Raw genomic sequence first — 11,588 nt, 5'->3', positions numbered from 1 at the left:
CTCAATGGCCATCGCACTTCGGGGACTCGGTTGCCTGCTCCGGTGAGTGGGTATGAAGCCACCTGCTGCTCTCAAGGATGGCAGCGACCAGAGCCCTGGGGCCGATCCCTGGGCAGAGCCGGCACACGCCCCCCCACACCTGCCCGACCCCGGGACAGCAGCCCCGACTCCCCACTCTCCGGCTCGCTCAGGTGGGCCTCAGCCACCCAGGGAGGCTCCAAGCTCGCGGCGGGTCCGCTTATGGGAGAACAAAGGCTCCCGTCGCACAAAGGCGTGACGATGAGCGTAAAGAAAGAGGCTGCCGGGCTGCGGCAATTTATTCCAACGCCGCTAATTCAGTTCCGGCACAATTAAAGCCGCTCTGATAATGCGGGCGACGACCGCCAGCCAGCAAATCGCTCCGAGCCCGCAGACGGGACGTGTCTTGGGAAGGGCTGCCGTATGCCTGCTTCGGCACCCCGGGAGCGTGCCATCTCGCCCCCGGGGACAGCCCTGGGGTCATACGGGGGGCTCCCGGGTCCCGCTCCACCGGGGGCTTGGGAGGGAAGGAAGTTTCCTCCGCTGGCCAGACCTCAGGGAGGCACAGCTTCCTCCCCGGGGGCCCTGCGCTAGGGATGGCCCCCGCCTGGCCCCTGGGGGACACTCTCTGGCCAGAGGCCCCAGCAGGTAGGCCAGGCCTATCCACGGCGAGGCAGGGCAGGTGTCCGTGCTGTGTGGACCTCAGGCAAGTAGCTCTACCTCTCTGTGCTTGGGGAAACCAGCACAGCTCCTCCGTCACATGAAATGTGGTGCTCATCCGCGCTGAGCTCAGCTCAGGGCCTGGCACGGAGTAAGCACGTGCCAAGTGTAGGCCGTCACCGTCATCAGTCACCATCGCTGGCTGCACAGTGGGGCCTGGGACGGGGGGAGGGGGTGGCGTGGGGTGTGGGGCAGTCAGGACGGGCAGGTCTCCTCCTCCGACCCTCTTGACACTGCCCAGAGGTCACGCCCACTTTGCAGATGAATAAGCTGAGGCCCAGCAAGGTGAACCGACTTGCCCATGCCCCCCCCCCCCCCCCCACCCCCGAGGAAGCAGTGGTGGGGACAGGCAGGACAGGACCCTCCCCAAACATGCCACCCTTGCGGACGCTGGCTCAGGCATAGGCCTCCCCTGCACCAGGGCGGCCCCGCACCTGCCTCCACTGTCCCCAGGTCCAGAGACCAGGATGGAGGGTGACGCTGGCCGCAGGGCCCGGCAGGGCGGGGAGGCTGGCGCCCAAGGCTGAACACCTGTCCGGGGGCGTCCGCGGGTGATGACGGCGGTCCCAGCGCTGCCCCCGCGGCCCGGAGCCCCTCGGTTATCACGGCGAGCAGACACCCCGCGCCGATTCGGCTCCTGCTCATTAAGCCGGACGCCGGAATGGAAATGCAAACATAATAGCTATTTGATTGGGGTGAGATATTTTGCATATTGGCTCGGCACTGATAGCAGAATTTCATCAACTCCCTTTTTTCATGCTTTAAGACCGAATTACGGAGACAGGCTTGGTGCAGCGGGATGGTCCCCCTCTCCCTTCCGAGTCCCCGAGCTGCACGATTAACAGCCCCTCCTGGCTTTAATGGCGAGGCAGCTGATGCGGGGCTGGGGGGGGGGGTGCCTTTTGAATGACCACCTCTAAGAAAGCCAGAGCTCATGTGCGTGAAGGGGACAAACCCCCCCCCCCGGACTCTGGCCCCCAGGTGGACCTGCCAGGCGGGGTGCAGGTGACGGTGTCACGGAGCACTGGACGGGGAGTCCGGAGGTCCTAGGCAAAGTCCCTGCAGGCTGCACCCATATCAAACGGGGGTGATTGTGCCTGCACCCCGAGACCGCTGGAAACATGTGAAAGAACAGGGGCGGAGTCCCCACGAGCCCCTCCCCTGACTCGGGGCCTGACTACGGGTGCGAGTGTTTACCTGAGGCCCCACCACGTGGGCCTGCCGATTATGTGGGTCCTTCTTATATTCCGTTTACAGAGGATAAAACGGAGGTGGGACACCTGCCCAGGAGCCCCTCCTGCCTGAAGGCAGGCCTCCGGGCCCGGTGGGGGGGGGGGGTGGACACTGCCGGGCCACGTGGCCCTCCCCCTCCCCCGCCCCCGTGTCCAGCCTCCCAGAGAGGGCAGCAGGCACAGCTGGAGTGCTGGCGGCCCTCGCCTCCCATGGCCTCGCTTACTCATTGACTCGGTCATTAACCTGTCAAACCTGGGTTCACTGGCTGCCAGGCTCCGCACCAGGCCCCTGGAGACCCCACGGCAACCCAGACACCCCACCCCCGAGAAAGCAAAGTGAAAAATGCAAGCGGCCATTGCCCCGAAGGAGAGGTGCAGGTGCCAGTCAGGGAAGGCTTCCTGGAGGAGGCGACCGGGGAGTGGCGCTCTGGAAGGGGACGGGCCTGCCTGCAGCTGGGCCAGGGAAAAGCATCCCAGGCAGGAGGCACGGCAGGAGGCTGAGGCCGGTGGCCTGGTGCAAGCCACACCTCCTCGAGCCTGGTTTCCGCATGGAAAGAAGGGATGTCACGTCACCGGCTGGGGTCAGGGTTCAGCAAGGTGGTGCCAGTGGGTGCTGAGCACAGACAGGTTATTATTACAAGTCTTGTTATTTGTTTCAACTCTCCAGGGGGCGCCACACCGGCCCTCTGGGGGGAGGGGGACCGGTGGACAGAGCTGGGGCCTGGCGGGGGGACAGTGTGGGCAGGAGGGAAGGACCTCCCCCCAGGCTGGCAGAAGGCCTGGCCTCCTGTCTCGCCTGCCCTGGGCAGCTGGTGGGCAGGCCCGAGGCACGGGGCGCTGGGTGGGCGGGGGCACGGTGCTGCCCGGAGAGGGACCCTGACCTCTGGGTGGCACACGGTGGCCAGATAAGGCCCCGATAACACAGAGAAAATAGCAACAGATTCAGACTTTCCCACCGGGGGGCAGTGGGTGGCTCAGGCCACGGAGGGGACAGCCCTGTTCCCCTCTGGGGGCCTTGCTGTGGGACCTCTGGGCGACTGGGGGCCGTGGCTGGCAGTCCCAGGGGCCCAGGTCCCCCAGGCAGCCGGGGTTGGGTCTGAAGCCGGGGAAGTACTCCCTCCCCGGCCCTGGCAAGGAGGACTGGATGCTCTCAGTCCCCTCCCAGGGAGGAGGGTGTCTAATCCAGCCGGTGACTGATGGAGGAGGCCACTGAGGCCCAGGACACAGGGGCCATGGCTGCTCTGGCCTGTTAGCTGCACCCCCCACCTGCAGCCCCTCGGGGCCCGGTGACTCGTGCTTTACACACAATGCTGACAAGCAGCTGAGCCAATTCCCAGGCCCAGGTGGGTAGAGAGAAGCAAGTTGGAAGGAGGGGGTGCTGAACAGGGCTCGGAGGGGGGCACACCCCGGAGGAGCAGAGGGGAGCCCCATGCACGGGCACTGCCGAAGGGCAAGTGTGTCCCCACAGCACAGAGCGGCCCCGGACAGTCCAGGGCCTGTGAGGCCGGGCTCGCACGGCTGATGGGCGGCGGGGCCACAGAGGGAGATGGGTGAGCACAGTGGGGGTCAAGGGGCAGGCTCTAGGCCCCCAGCGAACACTGCCAAGGCTTGGGGGAAGCAGTTCATTCACTGGAGACCGTCAGCTTCTCTGACGTTTAGGATAGAGGCGGGTTCCCGGCCCACTGCCGCCTAGGAGCTCACAGCCCCGAAGGGGGAGGGGCTCCCCGGGAGGGACATGGAGTTCTGGGGGGGCCCGGCGCACACACTGCGTGGAGCCTGGCTCTCCCCGCGGGTCCACCTCACCCCCAGTCCACACCCGCCGCCAGCCCACGTCTGCACGCCCCTGCCGGCCGCGCTGCCCCTCCGCCCGGTCAAGGCCTCCTCAGCCCTCAGCCCCAGCTCTTCCCACGCAGGCCGGGCAGGCCCAGGGGCCACGAGGGGCTCAGGCTGGGAGGGGCCGTAGGCCCCTGCTGTGACCCGCCAGCGGCTTCTTTGACCCAGGGTCAGCCCGCTGACAGCTGGGGCGACCACAAGAGGATGTTGGCGAGATAATCTCGGCTTATTCGAGCGGGCGCCCTGGCCCACAGAGGGGAGAACAGGCATCCGAACCCTCTGCGCCCATAGCCGCCCCCCCGACACTGGTTCTGCTCCCCGACTCCCTGAGTGGGCCGCCTGCAACAGGGGAGATGGGGCCGCGCAGCCTGACTCCGCTTCCCCACCAAGCGTCCATCTGATGGTGCTTGCATGCACCCTGCAACGGGAGGCTCACTTCTCCTCTTCCAGACATCTGGGTCTTAGACGGTCTGCTTCTTAGGCCTTGCCACCCACATACCTTAGCGGGGGATGGGGGTGGGGGCGGTTCAGGCCCTCCCTGTCATCCTGTGTCTAAGTGACTGTCAATTCGGCTGCTTTGCTGTCTGGGGGTGAGCCATACCCCCACCCATGCTGCCTCCCAGCCCGGCCCGCAGGCACCGGGGTCACGCATGGGGGCTGGGTGGGGACACTGGTGCTGTCCAAGGTAGGCCAGGCTGGAGGAGCCCGGACGCACTCTGGGCTGTCTCAGGGCAAGGAGACGCCCTCGGCATGAAGAGAAACCTTGCCGTGTCAGGAGAGTGCCAGGCAGGGCCCTGCACGCTCTGGGAACAGAGGCCAGACTGACGGACCAGAGCTACTGGGATCTGAGCTTTTAACACCCTGAAACTTTACTGAGAAATAATTCACATACATCAAGATTCATCCTTTTAAGGGCGATTCAGCTTTCAAAGGAACGTTTCTTGAAAGATGGCTGGGACGGTCCTGCGTAACCCAAATAAAAGCCAGGGCCCCCGTGGCCAGATCTCGTGCAGAAAAGCAGCCGCCGGCGAGGGGATCCTCGCCTGCTTCTCCCTGCAAGCTCCCAAGGCCAGTCAGGGTCTGGGGCTGTTTATGGTACCCGCCACCTTTCCGCCCTCATCCCCAGCCAACCCACCGCGTGTGGCTCGGTGCTCCCTTCCCAGCCTCCCCGGGCCCTTCTCCCCACACCCGTTCCTCCCTCACGGGCGGCCTGGCAATGGCCAGAACTCACTGTCAGGTACCCCTTGGCAGATGGCAGGTGGGAGAAGGGGTCAGGGCCAGCAAGGATGCTCATGTGGCCATCCTGTCCCTGTGTCCCCATAACCAACAGTGTCCTAGGCCCAGGGGCAGGAGGACCACCTCTGGGGCCTCACGCGCCCCTTACCCGGTGACTGCCCTCTCCTCCAGGCCTCATCCTTCCCTGGGTCCTTCCTTGGGGCCTTCAGTGTGGACTCCAAGGTCACACCCATCTCCCGAGTCACGCTTTCGCCCGACAGCTGCCCTCCTGTGCTCATATGCCTCCCGGGCTGGCTCTCTCTCTCTCTCTCTCCGTGTGTGAAAGCCAAACCATTACTGGGGCTACAACCCATGCCAGCACCTGTCTGGCTCCTGGCGGTGGCCCTGCTGACCCCAGCCCTGCCCACGGGCTCACAGGGTGCTCACTTGATTAGCAGGCTCACTGGCTGTGCCCAGCAGCACCCCTGCTCTGGGGCAGTGCCTGGCACACAGTAAGTGCTCAGTGAGTACTGGTGACTGTGGGCCGGGGGAGGCGGAGGGCTTGGGCAGAGGGGAGCCTTGGAGTCTGAGTCCTCTTATTGGGGTTGGGGGACCGGGGCATGCCACCTGTCCCCACAGGTAGAATATAGGCTGGGCCGGTCCCCCAACCCCAATAAGGTCCCTAGGGCCTGGGGGACCTAGGCTCAGGTCCCTAGGGCCTGGGTGGGTGTGGGGACTCCAGGCAGGGGACAGGGTGCTGACGCCGGAGGGGTCCTGTATATCCCGGCCTCAGCCACTGCCACTTCCTCCCGTGGCCAGCCCCATAACTGACAGGCGGAACTTGGGGGGCTTAACTGCCCCGGTCCCACGGCCATGCCCAGTGGGGGCCCAGGGTAAGCCTGGCACCCTGGAACACACGCCCTGAGAGGCCTCTCAGGGCACGAGAAACAGGCATGGTTGTGGGGACCTGACCACACGGGACTTCAAGGCTGCCCCATTACAGACGGGGAACAGGCACAGAGAGGTGACGACGTGCCCAAGGCCTCACAGCTAGGAGGGTGGCCGGGTGGCCCGCCTGCCCCCCTTCCTGGGCCCTGCCCTACACACGGTGTTTCCTGCTTCCCCTGGACGCTTCACTCGCCATCCCCTTGGGGGTCCCGACCCAGGTCTATGTGGCTCTGGGGCCTGAGACCTTGTCTCTCCCCTCACCAGGCCACTGTTCCTCTTCCTGGCTCTGTAGCGCTGCGGCTCAGAGAAGACCTTTGTATCCCTACCCCGTCTGCTCCTTGGTTGCTGTGTGACCGCTGTCTGGCCCCTGACTGTCTGTTCCCCAAGGCCAGGACCCAGGCTCCGCCAGCTTTTCACTCTGGGGCTCAGGCCAGAAGGCCCTCTCTGCCCTGGGGGGTGGCCATCTGCCTCCCCACTGTGGGGAAGGGACACCAGCAGGGGTGTCAAATGGGGCCCTGTCCCTTCAGGAGCTATGGCTCTCTCTGGCTCTGATCCGCGGGACACGGGTTCACAGCCCTCGGCAGCTTACGAAGCTCTACCGGGACCCTCATCGGCACCAGCCCGTAGAGAAACCGGCTCCACTGTACAGATGAGGAAACTGAGGCAGAGGACAGCCACGCCAGCCCCCACCCAGCCCCATCACGGCCTCTGGGCGCTGCTCGCGTGGCCGTTCAGAGCAAGGCAGATGGGAGGCCTCAGTGGCTCGGGGGCATGTGGCTCTGGGCCCGGGGCATCTGCCTGGGACTCGGTGTTCGCATCCGGCAAATGGGCACTGATCCACCAACCTGGCAGAGCTGCCCTGCGGGTGGGCGGGGAGGGGCTCGTCCGCAGGAGCGCCCTGATCTCCTCCACCAGCGGGGCACCCGTGAGCAAGCGGGAGCACCAGGGTGGGACACACAGCTCAGGTACCACGATGGGCAGGGATGGCTGCAGGATGGAGAGGGGCGAGGACCACGGGCCTGAGGGTGGGTGGTCGGCGAGGACTTCCCAGAGGAGGCGCTATTTAAGCTGTGCTTGTAAAGAATCGGGAGCGTTTGGTGGGGTGAGCATGGGTGGCTAAGAGGCAGCCGGCTCTGATTCACGCCGTGGGGAGCAAGGGGGACCTGGGGCTGTGGGAGCCCGGGCCAGCCACCCCCTCGGGGCAGCCCCCAGCTCCATGCCATCTCCTGGGCCTCACTCGGGACCCTCCCCCGTCTCGAGCCTGCCCTCTCTGGGTCTCTCCCCAGGGCCGGTGGGCTGGCCCCCCGCCCCCGCCCGAGTCCCCAGGGGCAGGGGCCGGGCCAGGCAAGGCAGACAGAAGGGGAGCGGGCCTGGGAAAGCCCGGCCCGGCTGACAGGGAGAGATTGGTTTCAGCCGGAGCTGCGGGCTGCCAAGTCCACATCCTATCCGCGGCCTGCGCTCACTCAGCATTCATCACCGCTGAACCCGGAGACTTTATCGACGCTGGGGGTTGGCGCCATCTCTGGGCCTGGCCGCTCCCGGCCCTCCGATGGGCCCGATAGCCGCTGATAGATTACCCGAGATTGCCGCAGCCAGAGCCGATCACTGACACTGCTGGGCGGGGCGCGCACCACGTGGCCGGGGCAGAGACCGCGGCGCACCCGGGGGAGGCGGCTGGGCCGGCCGGCGGGGCGGGAAGGCCGCCCCGGGGGCGGAGACAGGGAAGTAGGGCCCGAGAAAACGGGCGCCCAGGCCGGCTCCGCAGTGATTCTGCAGATGGGCCGATAAGGGCTGATGGATGGGAGCGGGGGCCGGGCTAATGGAGCCGTCGCCGGGCCCACACGTCAGATGGATGGAGGCAGATTGCTTCCTGGAAGGGGACGGGGCTCCAGTGTGACAGGGCCCTGCCATGGGCGGGGGGAGCTACGGCCTGCTAGGCTCCACACCACACCACCCCCCTCACCTAGGGGGCTGGCTCTCCCTCCTGCACCGGCCCGCGGGATGGCCACTGCATCCCCGAGAGGTGGGGACTCCCCAGAGCCGGCTCGGGGCCCTGGGTTCAGGATTTCATTCACACCGTGGCACCGGGGCCCCTCTTCCGGGCCAGGCTGTCCTGATGCTCTTTGTGGATGAGGAGCAGAATGCACACCCAGGCCTGGGAGACTAGCGTCCAGACTTGTGAGCCCAGCACCCCAGGCTGTGTCTCCTGCCCCTGGGGGATGCCACGCAGGGTGGAAGAAGCCAGGGCCTCTGGGCTAGGCTTTTTCCCTGTTGGGTGTGGCCAGGCCCCAAGCAGCGAATCTACTCTGTCCCCACTGCACAGATGGGGAAACCGAGGCACCAAGAGAGTGGAGGGGGCTTCCCGGTCCCACAGGAAGTCAGTGGTTCTGCAGGGTTGAGCCCGAACCTCCCCGCCCAGGGGGCACCTCGCCCCCACGGGGGCAGAGCGAGATGAAGAGTCCAGGAAGCCGGACCGAGGCACATTGCAGCTCAAACCCTCCGCCCACCCTAAGCTTCTTTCCTCAACGGAAAACTGGAGGCTGAAAATCAGCCTCAAATTTCTAGACAGAGTAGAACGGAGGCTGCCAGGGGCCCAGGAAGGAGATGGGGGGACAGCATGGGGGGTTAGTACTCAATGGGTACAGTTTCTATTGGGATCTTTCACTACAGTACAAAAAAATAATAAAAAGTCTGCTGTCCAGTGCTGTGGGGCATCCAGCAGGCGCCACATAAGTGCCTGTTCCCATCATCCTAGGGGATAAAGACACATGCGTGCACAGCCCTCCACAGATACGCGACTTTCTGCCCCACTTGCTGGCCGTGGAGACTGAGGCCGGGGCCTGCAGGGGCCTGGTCCTGCATCGATGGACAGGGTGGGGGTGCTGGGGGCCGTGCTGAGGCTAGGAGGGAGGCCAGACACGCTGACCTGTCCCATGAATGGTCCTGGCCAACCTTCGCTGCCTGTCAGGGCTCGGCCCTGTTGGTCTCTCACGGAAGGGCCGAGGCCTGAGGGTCTTATGTGACCGGCCCGGAAGGACCCAGTGAGTAGTGGGGCTGGGATCTGCACCCAGGCTGTGTGGCTCCAAAGCCCGTGGCCTTGACCTCTCTAGGGTGAACCATGGTGATGATGGCTGTCTAGCTGCTGACCTGAGGGTCAGGATAGAGTAAGTGGAGAGGAAAAGTCTGGTCCCTGAGGAGGAGAAGGGAGGGGAGGGGCTGTGCGTTCCCGTGTCCTACCCCACATTCGGGGCCTGCCCCGGGCTGCTAAGGGCACACAGGAAGGCGCTGCGTGTCCTGGGGGTGGCACTGGCATCTGAACTGAGCCCTGTGCAACGCACGGTGGGGGCGGTCACTTCTCCTCCCCACCACGGTAGCTCGTTCCCTGCTCGCGACTTTTGCCTCTGCTGTTCCTCTCCCTGGAATGCTCTTTTCAACACTTACCACCATCTGTCCCTCCTTAAAGTAGGCTTCAGAACGGCCACCTTGCCTGCCAGGACCCCAGTCCCCCAGCTACAGGGGGACCCTCCGTCCTTAGCGTTCATTCCTGGTATCCCTTCTCTACTCCCCCACCAGTCTGGGGCTCACCAGTCTGGGGCAGGGACCGAGCCCCTGTGAGGGTCATGGGGATCCCCGACAAAATCCCCCAAACACCAGGGACTCAGACGAGTTTGGAGGCCTGAACGCACAAGGATGTCCCGAAGTCAGCCTGCTGTCCCCGTTCCCCCGCAGTCAGCCCCCAACAAAGCAAGCCTCGGCCCTGCTGCAGGGACGGGTCCTCATTGTCTGGGCTCTGTACACGACACGGCTCTGTACATTTTGGGCTCTGTACACGACAGTGGTCACTTGGAGGCACTGACTCCTCTTTCCTTTCTCCGTTGGTTTTGCTTTGCTTTCCCGGGCCGGGGCTGGGGGGTAGGGCACGGGGAGGTTGAAATCAACTGAGAGAGTTGATTGAGCACCTGCTGTATGCCCTGCACTGTCCTGGGGGAGAGAGGGCTGCTACAGAATGGGGGCCCCTTGTGGAGAGTCTGCGGTGGGTGCTGGGGCGCCCCTCTGGGGCGATGGTTCCTATGCACTGCCTTTTCACCCTCGAGTGCTGAGTCCCTCTGCCTCCTGCCCTGGGAGGCTTTGTCACCTGTCTTAAAGGGGCTGAAGGGGCTGGGCTGAGGTCACAGGGCAACAGCCTGGTTTTGGTCCGTCAGCCCCCTCCCTGTTTCCTCTCCTTAGATCTCAGCCCAAACCCGTTCCCTCCTTGCCCCTCTGCTATTTTCTACTTATGCATTTTTGAAAAACACCCACGCCTGTGACTGGGGTTTCAGGTCACGGAGTCCTGCAGGTGCCGTGGAAATGGGGGGGGGGGGGGCGGAGGCGGCTCCAGCCAGGCTCTAGGCCAGCTGGGCCTATGCAGGCCCCGTCTTACCGACGAGACAAACTATGGGGTGCAAAGTGACTTTGAACACAGTGAGAACACCCAAAGTTTCTTGAGCACTTCCTGCAGACATCGTCTCCTGCCATGTAAATTTCTGAGGATGGAAACTCTGAAAGACCCCAAGTTTCTAGAATAAACCACAACCGCAGATAGGCTAAAGAACCCCCTGAGAAAGTCTTGTCTCAGCCCTCATTGTCTGGATGGGGAAACTGAGGCCTAGGAAGCAGATGGTCCTTGTCAGAGGGCACAGAGACTGCCCTGAGAGGCAGGCAGACCAGACCCTCCCATTCTACTGATAGGAAAGCAGGTTTGGCAAAAGGGTTGGGACTGTCACTCATTAAAATGGTACCATGGCCCCGTCGCAGCCTGGTGCTGCCGCGAGCCTGGCAGTGTGAGGTCCTGGATAAAAATCATAGCGGAGGGGAAGGCAGAGATGGGGGGGGGGGGAACAGCATTCACAGAGTCTGGAGGTGCCCCAGACACAGGCAGGCGAAGCTGGCCAGCCTGGAGCTGCCCTGCCCCATTTTTGAACTCAGTGTTCCCATCTGGGAGTCAGAGTTGGCGGAGTGATCTTGGGAACGCCCAAGTCCTGGTCCCTTAATTGGGGCTGTGGGGATCTGGGCCCTGAGGGTCAGCAGGAAGTCATCCAAAGGCCAAACTGTCTATCCCCAAGCGCCTGGGCAAACGGATGGCCCCACTAGCAAGGCCCCGGGAAGGCTGGCCCTTCCAGAGCTGGGGGGATTTCCATCAGGGGGTCAAGGTCCGGGCAAGACAGTATCCCCTACTCCATAAACTAAGGGCTCCTCCTCGAGGAGCCACGCCCCCTCTGAGGTGGCCCCGCCTCACGCGTGGAGCCCAGCCAATCCCCAGGCCTCACAACCGCTCATTTGCATGTTCTCTCCCATTGGCTGCAGGGACACAGATCCTTGGTTCCCAGGCCACCGGGGCGGGGCCTGGGGAGCAGTTGAGTGGGGTTATGGCCTAGGGGTACGCTGTGCTCTGGGGGGCGGGACTAGGAGAGCCTGGTGGGGGGGGGCACCCTGGGCTGGGGGGGCGGAGCTAGGGGAGCTCTGGGCTGGGGGATCGGGGGGCTGGGGGAGGCTGGGGGGTTCAGCGGGGTGCGGGGGTGGCACGCTGGGCTCTGGGAGCCAGGGGGCCAGGGGAGCTCGGGGAAGGGGGCTGGCCTGGGTGCT

At 64.5% G+C, this 11,588-nt stretch overlaps 1 protein-coding gene across 1 annotated transcript in view; it reads right to left on the bottom strand.

The window, feature by feature from the left end:
* The window catches only part of ZFPM1 (zinc finger protein, FOG family member 1), a 67,015-nt gene that overhangs the window by 45,110 nt on the left and 10,317 nt on the right, over positions 1–11,588 (bottom strand). The window contains exons 2-4 of the mRNA XM_040443424.1: positions 7,444–7,736; positions 6,812–6,985; positions 3,774–3,988 (exon numbers count right to left, since the gene is read on the bottom strand). Of these exons, the coding sequence (XP_040299358.1) occupies positions 3,774–3,988; positions 6,812–6,985; positions 7,444–7,736 (682 nt within the window). The remainder of the gene's footprint in view (positions 1–3,773; positions 3,989–6,811; positions 6,986–7,443; positions 7,737–11,588) is intronic.

The sequence above is a fragment of the Herpailurus yagouaroundi genome, unplaced genomic scaffold (assembly GCF_014898765.1).
Source record: "Herpailurus yagouaroundi ecotype Mexico unplaced genomic scaffold, PumYag 190, whole genome shotgun sequence".
In the NCBI taxonomy this organism is placed as follows: domain Eukaryota; kingdom Metazoa; phylum Chordata; class Mammalia; order Carnivora; family Felidae; genus Herpailurus; species Herpailurus yagouaroundi.
This window is presented reverse-complemented; position numbering and strand designations above follow the sequence as displayed.